We start from the raw sequence: 19636 nt of genomic DNA, 5'->3' as shown, positions 1-19636 counted from the left end.
GCGCACGACCAGGACTACGACACTGTTGACCCTCAGCCGCTTATCACCAGCGTGACACGTGGTAGAATCGAAGCTAGAAGGAAAACACAATTTAGAAGCAGCAAAGTCTTACAGAAACGAACATGCAGCATCATAATTGGCAGGAGTGAGGAAAATTCTTTCGCATTACTCCACCTATGCAGACTGAAATGTACCCGTGGAATTTTTTTGTTAATCAAGCTGAGGATAAAGAAGTTCTTCACCAAGGTAGAGTTCGATCGCCTTAAACATTCCGTGAAAAAGAGCGAATATTCAAGGTTGAAAGCACAATCCTTCAAACTTAAGAGCGCACCTTCGATAGCCGCAAGTAAAAGATAAAAGTCTAAGAGGATTCTGGTGTGGGCTAGTTGGTTCATGCTTAGTAAACAGCGCCCGTCCTGTGTTTTTCGTGTTTCTTCTGTCCTTGTGCCGTAGCGCTGTTGCGAATCTGTTTACTAAAAGATAAAAAGCGTACTTTTCCGCTAACAGTCATGGTAATGGAACATAGGTTCTTCCTTGTTCTATTCGCGTGTCATGTGCGTTTTTTTCCTTCCTCATTTGTTACGGCTATTATTCGTGGGGGGGGGGGGGGGGGGGGGTGTTTTTCCTTCCTCATTTGTTACGGCTATTATTCGTGGGGGGGGTTGCTGTTTTTTCTTTTCTAGGGTCGTGGTTCTTTGGGGTTGTCCTTTCCCCCTGTTATTGATTCATTTTCTTTAGCAATAAATATTTCCCACCTCATCGAACACCCTTCGCTGCCTTTCGCGGACGGAACTGCAACAAAACTGCCTTAACCTCGATCGTCTCGCGGCCTTTGCGCTTCCTTCGCTCTTCTCGTGGGTTCGCTTTCGGCCTCGCCCCGCTGCGCTCACTTTTCGTCCTCTGCGGCATTCATATTCTCCGAGGATGCACTGCCGAGCCGACTTTTCTCGGGCCAGACCATTTAGAGGACGTGCCAATGGCGTGATATTTCGTCCATCACTTTTTTTTTGTTTTGGCGCGAAAAGCTCCAGTTCTCGCATGCAAAGCTGAACGTCCCATCAGGCCCGGGTCTGACCTCCAACTGGAGGCTCGCCGGAGGTAAAGCTGTGACGTCATACCACGTGACTGGTCGCAGCTGTTACCGCTCATTTCTCCGCTGTTCCGACCGTCGCTTCGACCGCTCGCTGTCACCAGTTATGTCACGTGACAAACCACGTGATTCGCACGTGCTGAATAAAGGCCAACGCTCGCCGCCAAGACACCGATGACATTTTCATCGGGACGAGTTTTTGGACTGAGCATTATAGGCAACGGGTTACTTGTAGCGATTACTACGACAGATAGCGTCACGAAGCCGCGTTAACAAGAGAATAAGTGGCGAGAGCGGGCTAATCGATGAAGAACAGGAGATATGTGTGGAGAAGCAGCGGAGCTGGAGGGAGGGACTCGTTAACGCCATCGCGTCAGACAGTTAAAGCGCTGCTTGCGTGTCCTGTGAAGTTTTTTTGCTGCTCCTGTTTCTTCTCGCCCGTTTTGGAGCTATTTCCGTTGCCGCCCTCTGCGCTTAGCGCCTCACTCTACGAAATAAATGCTCAATTGAAAGACAGCGTTACTCCATTTCCAGTCGTTGTCGTGATTCTTCTCAACGCGTTCCTTTCGAGAGCTAGCTTTAGCCTTTTGCGCGCCGGTCCTTAAGATCACCCTACGTTAATTACGGGGACATGGCAGTAGGAAAAATGCGAGCCGGTAAGATTACATGTCGGAAGTTGACGCGTGTAGTGCATTTGGGGCTAGTGACGTGCGTGGCCGGCACACCCTTCTCGTCGCGGTATCGTGGAAGAAGGGCGGTGACGGCGCCTTTAAAGGTGCGCGCCCCATACCCACCCTCAATCGTGTTACCATGCCCACCCTCAATCGTGTTACCGCATGGACTGTTGTGATTATTAATGCAGGAGTAGAAGCCTGATCACAGAAAAAGAGTGCCGTGGTGTCCTTACTGGTTCTTGTACCCGGCTGCTGACCCAAAAGACGCGGGTTCGGTTTAGGCCGTGGCGGTCGCTTTTCCATAGAGGCGAAATGTCAGTGACATGTGTACTGTGAGACGTCAGTGCAAGTTAAGAACTGCAGGTGATCGCAAATGCACGGAGCTCTCCACTCTGGCCCCACGTGCGAGAGTCATACTCGTAATTTTTCGCTCTCAACGCCGGCGCCGGGTTTTCTGTGAAACGAGGCCTTTAACGCTCTCGGGCTAAAATTCGGCCTTATGTTGCGCCCTAGAATTCGCGGACTGAGTCAGAGGGGTATGGGGTCATGATGTCACGTGGCGTGCCCCATGTCGCCTCCTCTCTTCCCCTGCAGCGTAGGAAACGGAAGCCTCATGTTGGAAAAGACCAGGTGGTCTCTCACAAAACTCCCAGAATACTCAGTCGACATTGATTTTTTGTGAAATTTCTGGGGGGTTTGCGTTAGAAAACGACTCAGGTTGCGAGGAATGGCGCAGTAGAGTGCTCCGGATACCTTCGGCCGCCAGGGATTCTTTAACTTGCACTTAAATCGCACAGTACACGGGCCTTTGCCGCTTTGCCTCCATCGAAATAGGACCGCCGCGGTCGAGATAGAACCCACGTCTTTTGGATCAGCAGCCCAGCATCACAGCCATTGGGATACCATGGCTAAAGTCGGCACAGATGCCTTTCATCAAATTCGCTGATTGGTCGAGAAAGTTTAAAGTCTCCAGGTTAGTTGAGGTGCCATCTGTCTGCCGCCCCATTCCGTCGTGTGTCCTAATAATTGTTAATTCTAATCATTTGATTAGAATCATAATGATTCTAGTGGTATTGCATTTCGTACGCGTGTATAATGTTTTTCCATAGTTTTTCTTTACTATAGAAAGGTTGGTGAGGGACTGCCAGTTCGGGGTCTGTAGATTTTCCTATCTAGCGCTGGCTCGCTAAATCGAATCCAGCCCAATAACGTCCGAGGCGTATAGTCCACGAGAAGTTTAAGGGCTGGGAGGTGGTTGCGGCTGGAGAACACGAGACGTTATACTGTGTGGGTAAGCAAGGTTGGATGCAACTCTACGGTAGCTGCTCTGATTTGCTGTTCAGAACCGCCGCTGCGGAGGCTTACCATGGCGGTTATGGCGCTCGGCTGCTCACCCAAAGGACGTGGGTTCAATTCCGGCCGCGGTGGTAGAATTTCGATGGAGGTGAAATGATATAGGTGCGTGTACTGTGGATGTCTGTGTGCTTAAAGAACCTCACTTGGTCGATACTTCGGCCGCCCTACAGTACGGGTTTCCACATAGCCTGAGCCGCTTTGGTACGTTAAACCTCTATAAACGTAAACCTAAGCTATTTAAAGCGTTGTGTGAAACATTGCTGCGTTTTTCTCGGTCCGGATTCTCCGGCAGAGTTAATTTTTATTTTTACTAGGAGGAGTAGCAGAGTTACCCTGCTCTTGCAAGTCATCGGCTACAGGGTATGTGTAGCCCCTCTGTTTTTTCATGCAGCCATTCTCGGCTACTGATAATTTCGGATGGCGCCCGTCCTTAAAAGGACCACACGGCTGAACAAAGCAGGAACCAGACTCAACGAACAATAGCTTGTCGCTTTAGTGCGACTCAGTAACACCGACACATGTGAGCAAAAAGAAAAATAACTAAAATGTTAAAGCCGCTGATTGTGATGGTGAGGGAGTGCCGATAAGACAAGTTGAGGACAAAGGAGGGAACCAAATTTTATGAAATGAGGGTGAAGCTCGGGAAGTCCAAGGAATTGTAAAAATGAGGCCAATGATTTACTGTTGAGGTCTTGTGTGCAAAGGCGAAACTGAGAGCATTTGCCCATATCTGGTCATCGCTCCATTCAAATGCAGCACCGCCTCCATTTCACCAGCCTCCGCCAGACGCATGAGGATAAAGAAAAGGCGAATGAGAAGAAAACATGAATTTTTTAAGATACAAGTTCCTTGTAGCCAGCCGAAAGTTCTTCCGGGTGGTCGGTGGTGGTAGAACGTATCCGATCAAAGTGCACAACGCCTGTATGCTTTGTTCTGTGCGGTTAGCGGTCGTGGGGCGTGGGTGAAACTTCGCTCTCCTGGACATTAAACTGGCGGATAACACAATATAGGCCGAAGTTTCGGTGTAGTAACATTTCAGAATCCACAGCAAAGAACCTAAACGTAGTCGGCTGGCTTTTAGGTAAAGAAACATCTTCCGGGGTTCTACCGGGCATAGTCTACCTGCTGTTTATGGTGCATTCCTTGTTTTGCGTGTTTCAATGTCGTGAGAGCAAGAGGGGATCTAGCAAACTTTGATGAGACCGCCACCGTCTGGGGCTTTTAACATGACAACGAATAGAAGGCGCTTCGACATTTTTTGGGCGCCTATCGATAATAGTTGCAAAGTGAAATAACGAAATTCAGGTAATTACTTGAGTACTTCACATGATTATCCTGTTTTATAACGCCTAACAAATCTTTCGTCTAGCTGAGAAATCTTATATAAAAAAAATTAGTAGTAGCATTCCTGAAACAGCTGGTATATATCAAGGACTAAAACATTAATCGGAACGAAGGAAGGAAGTAGGAATTTTTGTCTTTCCTTTTTAAATTTGTCGGGAGGATCGATGCGAAACAATTACTGCTATGGTTTTGTTCCTCAAAGGTAGCTGATCAGAAAGCTGTGAGAGATGATGTAGTGGAGAGGTGCTCAGTAATGATAGTGGCAAAGCTTCATCTTGCGTAATACCATTCCTTGTAACAAGTGAACTCTGCAGCTTTTTACAGTTCAATGGGTACTTGAACTCTAAACGAGCCGCAGTGCTGGGACCAAAGACACAGGACAAGAATGTTTATGAACAGAAAGCTTGTATTGCTGACGATACTGACGGTCATTGATTACATCCGGAGTCAAGGGTGTAACAAATACGTCATCTTTTTCATCGTCTTTATAAAGCATGCGAGATGCAAAGGAACTCGAAGTAGTTGGCCGATAAGAAACTTTCTTGCTTCTCGAAGTCGTGTAAATGCGGCCAGTTTCCTTAGACACCTGGAAAAGAAAGAGATGTCAGAGATTTACATTTCGAAAAATATGATGTGTACCTAGCAATAAGGCGCAAATCGAAGCCAGAAAATAGAAGCTGTAGTTTCCATTGGCCATTCTTAGGCGCTGAGCAAAATCTTTTTCTGAGAGTTTGAAAGATCTTTGAAGGGGTTGTTTTACTTGGTACCCTTAAAAAACTTGCTGCAGATGCGCTGCCTAAATTGAGCGACTTCTTGCGGAGGTGCACTTCCTTCTTTTTCGCGTTCAGTTTTCTGCCCAGAGTTTCATTACCTTGAAATTAAAGCGAGTCAGGTATACTCGCATTAAGTTTTCAGCATATTTGTTTTGAACTTTTAGTTCCCATTTTGCAAAGAAACTTACGAATATCCAAAGAAACTATTACGAATTCGAAACGCATCCTCAATTAGTTTTAGTGGCAAATAATTGAAATTCTTTCCTTTCGCTTAGTAACTACAATCCATGGTTCCTAGCGTAAAGGAGTGGTGTACTCCAGGAACTGAGAACTTAAAAATCGGAGAAAGTAAGATGATAAATAAGCACTCTCATCGCTCCGAATACGATCTGTGTAAGTTTCCGAAAGCCAGTGATAATTGATAATGTGAATAATATGCCACTGGCTTCCTGATACTTATATCTCACAACCGTCGTATTACTAGCTGCTTGCGATGGCTACAGATTGGGACCCGAGAATGGTGTCAGCCTATTCGCTGTAATCCTGTAAGTCGTTTTATGAAATTGTTAAAATTTTGAGTTTTGTGCCAGATTTTAACGGCCCAACAAAGGCTTACCGGACGAAGAGGATCATGAGGGGCAAAACTGTCAAATGTAGACGACTCCCCTTCGGTACCAAGATGACTCATAAAACATCAGTTCTGGTTGAATTTTTAAGGAGTTTTTCAAATAGCTACTTTTGATTCCGATATACGAAACAATGCTTTTGACAATATTTCTGGCCATGCTGAATTTCCTTTTGTAGCCGCAAAAGAGGCCTTGATCGCTGCTAAATTTAGAATTTAGGAATGTAAGACACTTCATTCCAACTACTCGGTTCAAATTCACAATTCATGTTCAAGACAAGTTAGGACTGCGTAGCAGTCCCAGTCACCAATTATAGCTGTGTAGGCTAGCCTCATTTATCCGGGTTGGGATTTTACACGCTGCCATAATGTCATTGGGAAATCGTTCACTGATGACGGCACCTATATTTCATGCATTTTCATAATTTACTGCCTTATAAAAGCCACAGATTTAGCGAAACAAATGGGTTCTACTTAGCGCACGATAACTTCAATTCGACTTCAGCATTGATTGAAAGCAGAAAATAAACCAATGTCCAAGTTTCCTCTTGAGGCACATAGTTATTAAGGAAGGTTGTAGAGTACAAATATTTTTGGGCATCGATACGGTGGCCTTCACGAATGCAAGGCTGACTTACATGTGACGAGCAGTCTGATATTAGCGGCCACTGCGAGACACGCAGCCTTTATTAGAAGGGTGGCAGTCAGAGCAGCGCTCTCCAGCAGGCCTGCACAGGCGCAGGCCAGCCCGTAGAGAAGGCTGCCAGGATTCGAGCCAAGAAGATTTTTCAGCAGGCACTGCAGAGAGCCAGGATTGTTACTTGTCATTGTAGCAATATCTCGTGTAATTTTTAGTAACATTTCATATTAGGAGTTGTACTGCTTTCAAGAGGTGACGTGCTTTTTTATTCTGCGACAGCAATGATACAGTGCTTACCAAGTCGAGTCGCGTGCTACCAACGTGCACGCTGCTCGTATGGGCACTCAGTTTAAAGAAGGTGACGTTTACGTCTAGTGTTAGCATGTATAGCCAACTTATATATATATAGAGGTTGCGAAAGCATGAAGTACTTGACTGCTTACAAGAGGATATAGCGAAGTATGCGCTTCGTTAAAGGAAACATATTTATTCGACTCGACGTTTCGATCGGAAGACCGATCTTCTTCAGGAGTGATTATATATATACATATATATATATATATATATATATATATATATATATATATATATATATATATATATAGAGAGAGAGAGAGAGAGAGAGAGAGAGAGAGCACGGGTAGAGCACCGGACGCGTAATTCGGAGGTCGTGGGTTCGGATCCCACCGGCGGCATGTGGTTGTTTTTTCTTCTGCTTTTCTAATCAATTGACTTTAAGCGATAACATATTCAGTAATATTCTAAATTGATCAACACCACAAAATAAATAAATATGCTAAAAAAAATCCCCTGTGCCCCTTGGTTTCTGTGGCTGTTGGCTTCTGTCATATATATATATGTATATATATATATATATATATATATATATATATATATATATATATAGTTGCAGCACGTCTTGTTCAATGGGCCAGGAAGACTTGTAGAAGAAGGGGTCACAACTCTGCAATTATCTTCACTTAGTACCGACAGTTTCGAACGGAGGACCGTCCTTCCTCAGGGTATGCACACGAATAGACTCGTCGTGTGTATACCCTGAGGAAGGACGGTCCTCCGTTCAAAACTGTCGGTATTAAATGAACGTAATTGCAAAGTTGTGACCCCATCTATATATATATCTTCCGGAAGCCAGCAGAAGTGCATCCGCCGGTGGAGCCGAAAGAGCAGGTACAGGCCAGCTTATGGGCATTACGTGCGAATGCGCTGTTGGTGGGTAAAGGAACCGGCATGCGATGCTGTTATATGGGAGCACTGATCTCAATAATTCCAACACATGTTTTATTTGTGAACATCTGTACCATACACGCGGAATTTTGCTGCTTCCCTCGTCATATGTTATGAAGCTTACATAGGGAAGAATCCTAGACCACAGCAGTTTCGCATTTCATAAGTTATCGTATGCTGCTTGTCAGAGCTCGGAGTCTCCTTCAAATTACAGCCCAACTATGCCTAACGACAAGACTTATGATTTATAATTTATGTCGGTTATCGTCCAAAAGCGACTCGGACTGTGAAGGACGCCGTAGTGAAAGGCTCCGGAAATTTCGACCACCTGGGGTTCTTTAGCGTGCACTGACATGGCGCAGTACATAGGCCTCTAGAATTTCGGCTGCATCAAAATTCGACCGCCGCGTGCGGGATCGAACACGCGTCTTTCCGGTCAGCAGTCGAGTGCCATAACCACACAGCTACTATGGCGGGCCTTATCAGAACAAATACTGTGCGATTCCATATTATGTTTAGACTCGCAAAAAAAGAATCTTACCAGCAAAGCATTGACCAGGCTGACAAGAACGTTGTCCTGAAACCGAAGAGAAATAGAGAGGTCAGAAAGCACTGCTACCAAGCAGCAGTAAAGATGCATAACACTGCAATAATCAAAATGATCTGTCTGTAGTTATTTTTTGGGCTATAGGCCAGCACTAGAGATCGCAGAAGGTTTAATGACTGTTTTTAAAGTACTTAATTATAATTACATAAAATATTTCTGTAACCAAGATAAACCAGGCAATTCATTGACTGCTTAAGCAAGAGGAAGGCCTGTAAGGCAGTGCCTAGCAGATGACAGCTAGCAATTAAAAAAAATGATTGAAAAAGCACAAAAAGTAATGTGCGATAGCTCGCAATTAGGAGTATACTAGGGGAAGAATTTAACTACACATAGCTTTTGTTTCAGTATCTTACGAATAAGAAATTCCTTCAAAGTTTGTAAACTTTTCTGTATAAGAACCGTTTGCGATAATTAAAGCTGTTTGTATTATATTAAATTTATCATGTCGATAGCAGTAAAGAAGAAACTTCGGCCATCCGACGGCGAGAGCGCATTAACGTTTCGTTTTCTTAAAAAATTATTATGCTACACACAAGCCAGCTTCCAGCAATTCTTCTTTAGGCCTTTTGCTAGTGGCTTTCGGTTCTGTTGGGACTGTGTTTTGCAGAGATTACTGGGTGGACTCTTCATTAAGAGTTAGAAGGTATGTGACGAGTATATGAGCAAATTAAGAGCTTGAATGCGGTGACTTACCGTGCAAGGGCCACCTTCATTGCAGAGGAGGAGACTATCGGTGAAGCACTGGAAAGCAACGATTTTTAAATATGAAAACACGCCATTACGCTTCAGTAAATGACATCACCAGTCGTCCTGGCTCCAGCGAAAATGTGAGCAGAGGTTTTCGTTTTGAAGAAGGAGTTAATACGTAAAACTCTTGTTTTCTTGTGAGGTTTTTTTCTTTTGTACCGTAATAGAAGCCCCTAGGAGCCCAAACCGAAAAGATCCTGAGCATCACGGCAGTGCGGTAAGAATTTTTTCCAGGTGGCCATTGTGTCGTCTCTGATTGCGAAATCGGATCTTGACTGTAGAGACGCAACAGTGACAAGCACAGGTCATTATTTTCTTATTGTCTTGTTGTGTCCCGGTCAGAATGTGTTGTCTTCGGCGAACAAATGAGCATTCCACTGCGCAGTAATCAACGCTGTTAAATTTTTTTGCCGCCAAAGCTGTCTGTCATTCCTATATTAGCCCGCGCTTACCCCGATCGCCAAGGTGAAATGCATTTGCAAGCGCAAGCACGAAGCACTACATCTGCCATTTGGCCTTGGTATAACTGTATCATTATTGCCTTACATGTGGCTTTCGTCCTGTACCAGTCAGAACTGTTGTAATGAGAGCTCTGAAAGTTCGATTTTACCGAGTTTGAGACGTGGGCTGTCCCGGTGGGGAATTCCTCGTAAACGTCCGAGCATATATGCGGAAGAGAGCTAGCCGTAAATTCAGAAGCCCTTTGGACAGCGACGGTTAATTACAATGTGGGAAACGTAGCGCCGATCCCCATGCGATGTTCAACGACAGAAAGCCTTACATCGCTGCTTGATATATAATTTAATCATTTTCATCATGTCGTGACTGCTCGAAACTTGTTCTCCAGATGTGGAAACATGTACACGAGATGTAAATTAGCTTATTCCGAATAACATATTTTTTTAGGCGGATAAATTTGTTATGCACTAACGAGCCTCTCCAAAGTGTTTTATTCACATCTCTAGCGTCCAAAAAAAACGACGCTTTCTTAAACGCTAAAACGCTAGCGCCGCGCGTCTGGAAGAGCTAGTCACGAAGGCGATATTCGAAGGTCGTCATTTAATGGTAAGTGAGGAAGGATGGGCCGGGAGAGAGGGGGGCAGAGTTTATCATCGTCTTAAGCTTTTTCCTCGCCTTTTCTAAAGCATGGAACCTAAGTACAGATTGGGAACATGGTGCGCTCTCACTGCATTTAAGAAAGACCATGCAAGCACACAGACTGCAAGAAAAGCAACAAGGACATGTTAGCTACGTATTTTCGAACTTTTTTTCTTAATGTCTCTGTGCAACCGATGCGCCTGGCGGGATAAACGGACTAAATAAGCAGCATTAGGTGACAACTGCAGCTTTTACTTTAAAATTGAAAACATGTAGAATGAAGCAAATATACATTTTCAGCTTTTTTGGCACATTTATACTCAAAATAGCTCAAGTAGCACAAAAAATGTGAGGCGTCGAAGACTGCCGGAGTTACCTGCTCCAGGTTGAGGTTTCCGGGAAGGGTAATGGTGATTGGTTTCTTGCAGGTCTCAGTTCCGGTAAATATCTTATAGCACCCTTGTACGTTGGAAACGCAGCACAGTGGCTTTATTACGGCCGTGAGGTTCACCGCACCTGCAGTGACCAAGCAGCATAGCGAAATGAGCCAACCATGCTCTCAATTACAGCGCTTACGAACTAAAGTGAACTGCTATCACAATAGGTAAGCTTTTAGGAACATTAATGCAGGCCTTTTATAGTTAACTAAAAGATACTGTGAAGCCTTGGTTGTTCGAAAACCTGACCGCTTACCGCCTCACAACGAGGACGGCAAAGATGACAAAGGCATAGAGGGTTGCGAAGAACTACGCCAGTCTGCTGACTGTCTTCCCATTGCCATCGTTGGTAAATCATAGCTTGATTTACGGAAAGTATCGTTTGAGGTCATCAAAAAGGCAGGTTTGTAAGGGAACTCGGTAATGTATTTCCAATAAGGGCCACCAGCACCGAGAAGAGCGCCAACTTCGCTTCAGTTGTACTCACGGAAAACAAAATTCAAATGTTGCAGAATTTTGATCATTCCGGGGAATGAGCCAAGAGCCACTATTTTACAGTTCTTTTGTATCATAAAAGAAAGATAGATAAGAGGAGGGGGAAAGGCAGGGATGTTAACCAGAAAGGTTTCCGGTTGGCTACCGTGCACTGGGGAAGGGAACGAGAGGATTAAAAAGGGAAGAGAGAAGGAATGAGAGACAAAGCCACAATCTAGCAAGCAAGGCAGTCTCTCGGAAACGACAAAACAGTGCCTTGTGAGCCTTGATGGTAGTCGGCTCACAAGGCAATCACAAGTTATCGCTTAAAAATCCCATATCAAATTTATATAGAAAATGCTTCAATGTGCATTGTCGTATTCATCGTCTCCTCTAGGCGCTTGTTCCGTGCTGAACGCTTACAAATATTGGTGTAGAACAAACTTCGCTCAGTTCGTGTCCTTTTTGTCAGGTAGGGAGTGCTCTGCTTTGAGATTAGTCTCCACAGTAAATACTGAACTCGGGCAATTTGTGTCGCGTAAATCTCAAGAGCAGCTAGGTCCATGTTTTTATACGTTATCTACGAAATGTGCTCGTAAATTACTCAGGATATGAGCTATTAACAACTTTTTTGGAATTGCCAATTTAATGCTCCCCCGTAATCCAAAGCTGTATTCAGATCACATATCTGGAGTGGTCGCCTCATCTCCATACAGAGCAGCTGAATCAAGCCTTGAACTCTCTCTACGAATCTGCTTTTCGAACACATATATCCGGGATGGGAACCAACCATGCGCTCGGTCACCACTGGCTAAATGAGTTCTTGGCACTTCTAGGACGTGCAAGGCTTCGTATATGTAGAGTAGACGGCCAGACATCGAAGAGGAGCAAGTTAGAAAATGCCTATGTCAAATTCAGGCTGAATTCAAGAATTTGTGCACGACCTTCTGGTCTTCTCCACAGAACTACTTTAGCTACAGCGCTTCTTCGAGTCTTTCTGTGAAGCACACCAAATAACATCTCAATATTGCATTAGAATACCCGTGCTCTGAAAGGTGAAAAATAAATCTTTCGATTCAATTTAAGTTTCCTTGTCCTTTCAGCATCACTACTATCAGTAAATTATTTTCCATTGTTTATGTTTTCATTATAACACTCTTAAAGTCACGACTACAATTTAGCTTAACCTTAGGTAGACATCCGCTTTATAAGACAGGTTTTATTCTGCGGTGCCCGAGTATTGAAAAGCAGGTGTGTGTGCTACTAGGACAAAAATAATATTAAAAGAAAGTTCTGAGAGGGACTGCGGTCTTTCGCCAGTGCTAACTGAGAAAACAGGGCTCTGCATACTTTACCTGTAAAATGTTTTTCGCTCTTGAACCAACTTTTGTTGTTAGCAGAGTCATGCTTTAATATATTTTATATTCATTCACTCGTAGCAAAATTGTGACACAAATCTTCGGCAGATTACGTAAATGCTATATTTACCGAAAATCTAAGAGCCACTCAGTAATCTCAGCAGAATTATAGGAAAGGTCCGAAAGCTTTGAATACGGATCCAAAAAGCGAGGTTACATAGTCATTGCGGCCATAGAGAAGTTAAAACAAAAAGGGTGATATTACTGGTGTAAAAGAAAGCAAAAAAAGCAAGACCCATAGGACCTGCTAGAAAATCATCTAGTGTAATGCTTAACAGACTTACTCAGGCCTAAGAGGCTGAGGACGAGTTCGATAATATCGAGCAAGGCAGCCACGGCCCCAACAGCGTTGAGTTCCAGTAGGGCTGATATCAGGCACTGCGCAGGAACAAAAATTTGTTTTTTGCAGACAGTAGGGTCATGAAAAGAAATACGTCACGTGAAGTTAGGCCGTCTCTTGAAGCATCATCGGGAAACACCATTTTCTCTACTTTCTCTCTTAAGGAATATTCGGGCACTGAGGCACTGAGGACATCAGCAGTGAAACTAATCAACCACATATCATATCGCTGCGGTATGCCAGCTCACTTCTTAGAATAGTATATCCACCTGTATTACATGCATCAACTGAAAGGAGCTGAGAATGTGGTTTGTTTTATGGCGCTTTAATGTTCCAAAAGAGGCTCAGAATATGACGGACGCCGCATTCCTGCGTCCACTCCTTAACAGGTCCACTCCTTAACAATGCAGCATGACTTGCGACTGTCAGAAAGCTTTAACTTAGCCGTTTTTTTTTGCACAATGTATAAATACTGTAAGTACGGTGTCCGACCATAGTCTTCTCCTAGCGGCCACTTATTAATAGAAGTTGCCGCCATACTTGCGAGTGGCAATAAAGTTCGCTCGATCCTCAGTCTCATATTACTCATTGCTGCTTGATTTGTCGCAGTTGCGCCGCCACTTATTAACGGACAATTGTTAAAAGAAGTGGCCGTCACACTTGCAAGTGGCAATAATATTCGCTCCGTATTCAGTCTCATAATACTTATTTTTGCTTCATTTGTCATCGTTGCGCCGCCTTACCAACCATGAAAATATTTTAATTAAGGTGTGGCTCGATATCGGTAGCATGCATTCGGGTATAGATGCTATAACTTTTTGCTACCCCAAATATTCATAGCATCCGCTTTTTTGCAGAGATTCTGCAGCGCCCTTAGGTTAGAAAGCAGGCCCATAGCAGCAAGAATCCTTCAATGTATAAAGAAATTAGCTGAGGTTTAGCTTTGGTTAAACCCGGTAGCTTTGCGTAAGCACAGCGCACAGCTCGAACGTCTAGCAGCATCCTGAGCTCGCCGTTTAGCAAGCTGCGGTTCACGCTCTTCATCGGCCTCTTGGGCTCGCTGCTGCTTCCTGGCTGCTGCAAGTCGGCGTAACTCCTCTTTCTATTCATCGGGTAGCATGTCGAATGAATTCAGCAAGCAAGCGAACGTGCTTTATACCCATTCTTCCCCGTCTCCCTCACATCTAGCGAGAGCAGCGCAACAGCGCCTCCACTCGGTAGCGACGGCAGCTGCAGCGCAGCGTGCCTACCACCGCGACCACCCGACGGCTTGAAGTGGAGGGCCATCTGCAGCCGGTCTTGTTGCTATGGCAACGACGCTCCATCTGGGTCGCGCCGTGCCTACCGCCATGACCACCCGACGGCTTGAAGTGGGGGCCCATCTGCGGTCGCTCTAAAGGTCAAACGCGCCTACCGCCGTGGCCGCGCGAAGAGGCTGAGACCTGGCGTAATATTGCTTGCGCAATAAAATAATTTTCTTTCAGGAATGTTTCAAACAGTGGCCTGGATTGTGAACTCATTGTGCTGTTTTTGTGCCTACCTGACTATACAAAATGTTTTTGCCAACAGCACCTAGTTGTGGAACGCTTTCTTGAGTGAGAAAATTGAAGCCGAGGGCGCGAATGTCGAAATGAACCGAAAATGTGTACTCACCTGCACAACCTTGCACAGGGCCGCCACAATGCCCTCCTGTGCCCCAAAACAACATGCAAAGAAAAAGGTTTGCGTATTAGGATTGTGCTGTTCTATCGTTTTTGCAACATTCTATTTGTATTAGTTGTTTCAATGGTTCTGGAGATCTGTCTCACACTGCTCCTTTTCTCGACGCTGTCGTGTCAGAGCAGTAGGCTAAGGCTTTGCCACAGGGGAACTTCTTAGTCGTTTACGTGAAAGTTCTCCCTTTGGCTCAACTCTTACTCCTCCTGCCGCAAGTAGAGGGGAGGAAACAGGCGCCCCGCTCTTGCTCACCTCATCGACCTTCGTTGCTTATATTTTTTGTGTGTGTGCTTGCGTACGTGCGTGTGTAACTCCGCTACCGTTGCTACCCTGGAAGAACTAGTGACGTACAGTATTTCTGTTTACTGTTTAGGAGCAAATATTTTGATGATATTTGACCTCAGAAGTACTCTCACCGAGTGAGGTGCAATGTGGGTGGTGTTTTTGTTCAGTGCTAAGAAAGTGGGAGGATAGTTTTGACATATGTTTTGACATTATCTTTAACTTTTCTTTTTATTGCGAAAGTGTTCATGCTAGCATCTCGATCGTTATCTAAATATATGATCAGCTGGTGCTTACCACGGTGTCGGTGCAAAGATCCAGAGAAGACCCAAGGCACTGAAAATAAAGCCATTCGCAAATTAAAATGACATTTTTAATGGATTATTCTAAAGGCATCACCGTTCTAGGTTCTGTTCGCTCTTGTCTAAAGAGTAAAAGAGAAACGACAACTTTTGGTTGACCAACTGTGGCGCGCACTACACTTCCGCGAAATGTGAAATTCCTCGATCAGAAGATTGACGTTCTTCAGATCTAAGTTCGACATTTAGCAGTGCGTTCAATCTGAAAAATTTCAGACACCAAATTTAAATTTCCGAGACATTTTAGCATGTTTCGTCACGGTGTGACGTTGTCTAACTGGCGCGCTTCCTGAGCTAATTTCCGCTTCAACTGTGGCAAATTCATAAGCAAAGAAGGAGACTATGCGCAAAGACAAGTTCGATGATTCTCCACTAACATATGTCTCGAGAGCAGAAGTCACTTCTGATTTTTTAATGAAATTCCTAGTAAAAGGTCTACTTTTTCTCTTGGCCATTTTATAGAAAATGAAATTTTGCATTCCCTGCGTCGTTTAGAGAGAATAATATAGCTTAACATTCTTGGCACTGAGCTGCACCCTATTGCTGTACCGAAGATATTGATGAAGTTGCATTCACCTGTCCCAGATTCAGGATGTTCGGCAGAGTTGCATTTAGGCACTTAGGGGCTGTAATGAAAACAAGGTGCATGTTACCTTACGTATAGCTTAGCTTATCCGTGAATAATAATGCCCGTGCAACACCATGAAATGCACAAAGTCAGCTTTGTTGCGAAAGCCAGCTTGATCTCCTTGTTGATGGCAACGTTCTCTTAAGTTACAAAGTAGCACTATGGGAACATTTTTTGACGACATTGACATTTCAGTCGTAAATGATTAGAGCTTGCTGGGTATTCCTTCGCTTTGTCGGCTGAAATATAACGAGGAAGGCAGCGCTTTCAGGTGTTGTCCTTACACTGTCGTTTTATAATTCGCCAAACTGAAATAACATTAACTTTTGAATCTCTCGGCTCCAGTGATCTTCCGGTTCTGTGTGCGAAATAAAAGGGTGCTGTTTAATATTATCTCTTTATGATACTGCATTCCAATGGACGTGGATTTATTTTTTTCAGTGATGAAGTCAAATATATCTCGATTCCGCTTTTTCGAGTCACCCATTTCTCTCTCCAGTGCACTTCCTGGATGAGCATGTAAAAGTAGTTAAATGTGTAGAAATAAATCTGCTTTGTGACATCCCCTAGTGCACGTGCCGAACTGTCAAAATTTGTTTGATTTTTTATTTTGTTTTGTTTTGTTACTCAACGTCACGCGAGACACTTTATGGCCAGAAATCAAGAGCCTCTCCGTTTCTATAATGTCATTTAGAGTTAGTTTTTTTCCACTGCATGACCGAAAGTGTGTTCAGAAAGGGGGGGGGGGTGCTTTGGGTATATTTTGATCGGGAATGGCAATTTATGCTGAAAAACACTTTCTTGAGGGAGTTGCACTCTCTGCTTGCACCTCAGCAAAAGACCATGATAGTTGTGTCGACAAAAAATAAATAGAGACGCCAAATTTTTATTTCTATATTTCTGCAGTGGAATTATGCGTACGCATCAGAAACGCATCAGAAACTTAGATTACCGAGTGAAATTTGCCAGTGGTCAGTGAGGAATGTATGATTTAATTTTTTCCCATGCAGTTTCGGTTTCGCTTTGAATATCCGAACAGAGGGTGCGATGCCACAAATGAGTGTCGGGTCACATGAGGCACGCAAAAACTGGAGAATAAGTACCAGGTGCCGCCATTCCTGCTTGTGTACCACATTAGCATAAGAGTTGACGTTAGTCAAATGGACAAAGTAGCTATTATGTTTCAGCTTTTGCACACCTCACGTGACGTTATATTCACTTGTCACGTCGGAAATATTTGAAAAGTTGGGAGCGCTACAAGAATTGTGATATATGGAACGGTTTGGTTGGTTTGGTTTATGGGGTTTAACGTCCCAAAGCGACTAAGGCTATGAGAGACGCCGTAGTGGAGGGCTCTGGAAATTTCGACCACCTGGGGTTCTTTAACGTGCACTGACATCGCACAGTACACGGGCCTCTAGAATTTCTCCTCCAAAGAAATTCTGCAGCAGTGGCCGGGATCGAACCCGCGTCTTTCGGGTCAGCAGATATATGGAACGATCTAGGAGTAAGATTGCCACTATTTCTGCAATATAAGTGGAACATGGTAAGGAGATCTGCTAAGACTTTTTGATTATTTAGTTATTTAGGAAACTGAGTGCGTTAAGTATCTTATCGCTTCTTCTGGCCTGGTATACAATCCCATGGCAAACACGGCGGTAAGCGGCACTGAAGCAGATCTGAGAGGCAGGTCCTTAGGAAGCAAGCCAGGCTTTGCATCCTTGGAAGAATGACAAGAACATTGTTGTGATTACGGTATAGGTTCTTATACTCAAAGATATTCGTTTTACATTAACGAAAACGGTAAAACTATCATCTTCGGCTGTTATGACGCATATCTAAGAAGAGGGCTGGGGTACGGCAACACATTATTAACGCCAATTTTTATTCCATTTCCTACCCTTCCTTAATACCCCACAGAACTGTTGCCTTGGAGACACTTATGTAATATAAGAATATAGAGTCCATATGATATAGAATAATATATGAAGATCAATAGGTTCGCTGTATGTATTCCTTATGGCGTTTAAAACGTTTCATATAGATTTTGTACTATCTCTATACAGTGTAGATGACGTAATAAGGAGTACATAATTTTACGTACGCGCTATTCATGTGGTTCAGAGGAGACCATATGTGACTAGAGACTCCATATAATCTATATAGCGAACATATGAAACTATTGGGGTCACCATATGAAAAGTTTGAGCAAGGTATGCCACAGGGTTCACAAGAAATCGCAGCTGGGTGGCAGTTTAAAAAAGTTTCCTTCCTTTGTTTTGCCTTTGGTATAACTAGTGACACACAATAATTGGTGACCTTATGACCTTCCAAAAATACCATTACGCTTACTTAACAATCGCTCAGAGCTTTCGAGGCTCCTCTTTATTTCCTTAATTTTCAGGTGAGCATTATACTTTCCAGTTGTATCAAGCGTCCCTAGGCACTCAGAACAGTCATCAAGCCATGGATAATCGGTGCTGAGCACATAATGAAAGTAGTATCCAACGACAATTTCTCTGACGAGGACAGGCAGCCACAGATAATTTTTGGGGCGACATCAAAGTGAGCAAAGCGCTTTTTCAAGGTGCCTCTACGCGCAAGACCTGCAATATGTGCGCGAGCAGAGTCATGTCTTGAAGAGTGGCTCAAATACGCTAGTTTGAAAATATAAAAGGTTATAATGACCACTATGTTTTTCTATTTAATATCTTCTAACTGAAAGCGTAATAAATTCTGCGGCAAGAGGAAATAACGTGTCATTTAGAACCAGAAAGTTAGATGATGACCTGATATATTCCTGCCGTAGTAAACGACCATGACGCTATTCATGAGGAAAACTGCACCAATGCGAATTTAGTACATTATATTTGCTTCACATTGCCCACGCGCTAAACAGTGTGCGGAAGACTAACTGTGGCTGCTCACATAGGGTTGATGATTACGTTATAAGATTTCAAGCTTTGGAATGGCTTGTTTAAAAGACGCCATGGTTACCGCGGTTGGTGAGCAAGAAAGATGCATATTCACCACAGATAAGCCGGCGAGCACCTAGGCCGGGGTAAAGTCAATGCCGTTTTGAAAAACTTTGTGTAGCCGACGAAAATGGGAATGAAAGCCTGCAAATCTGACGCAATTAAGAGACAATAGTTGCTTAATGATTGCTATTTATGAGACTAACGGTTGCTCTAAAGCTGCGATTTCTCTAAAGAGAAGCCCTTGTTCCATGTGTGGTCCCATACGGCTCAGAGATTACTATGCGAGAGAATCGGGCGCCTAGCGAACGACACAACTCTCGGTATGGTGGCTGGCAGAATGAGAGGAAGAGCATTGAAATCAAGGCATACGTGACAAGAACTTATGTTCCGGAGACTATAAGCATGGGCTGAAACCACTTCATGCGCAAAGGGGAGCCTCACGGTTGGTGGTCGTCGCCAGAGCAGCAGGCATCAGCAGGGCTAGGACAAGGATTACGGGAGCCATGGTGAAGGATCGTGCACTTGGGATGCGACGTCTCTCAGGGACTCAGAAGAGTGCGGTAACTTCAGTCTGTCGCGACGCGTATTTATCGGGCTTGGGAGAAGGGAAATTTTTTTTTTACTCCTAACCCACGTGCCATCGGAAGTTCTTGAATATAATTGAAACAAAAACAGGACAGAAGGAAGAATGCACATGGCCTGCATCGGCTGTAAATATTGAAATCACGGTGGATTGTCTGCTTCGGGCCATAAAACAGGGCATGAATCCGGCTGTAGGGGAATGAACCCGATTGGTTTATATTGT

General features: G+C 44.1%; 1 protein-coding gene across 1 annotated transcript; it reads right to left on the bottom strand.

Moving 5' to 3' along the window:
- Nucleotides 1–5042: 5042 nt before the first annotated feature.
- Nucleotides 5043–19336, bottom strand: LOC149347311 (uncharacterized). The gene is made up of 10 exons (XM_089541540.1): nucleotides 19273–19336; nucleotides 15802–15851; nucleotides 15164–15202; nucleotides 14522–14557; nucleotides 12813–12906; nucleotides 10576–10715; nucleotides 9048–9095; nucleotides 8289–8324; nucleotides 6501–6660; nucleotides 5043–5050 (listed from the first exon to the last, which is right to left on the bottom strand). Exons 1-10 carry the CDS (start codon nucleotides 19334–19336, stop codon nucleotides 5043–5045), a joined length of 675 nt encoding a protein of 224 aa, XP_089397666.1.
- Between the last annotated feature and the right edge of the window lie 300 nt (nucleotides 19337–19636).

Source organism: Amblyomma mixtum, chromosome 4 (assembly GCF_055824585.1).
Source record: "Amblyomma mixtum isolate Tamu chromosome 4, ASM5582458v1, whole genome shotgun sequence".
Classification (NCBI taxonomy): Eukaryota; Metazoa; Arthropoda; class Arachnida; order Ixodida; family Ixodidae; genus Amblyomma; species Amblyomma mixtum.
The sequence above is the reverse complement of the archived record's forward strand: the minus strand, read 5'-3'. Positions and strand labels throughout refer to the sequence as shown.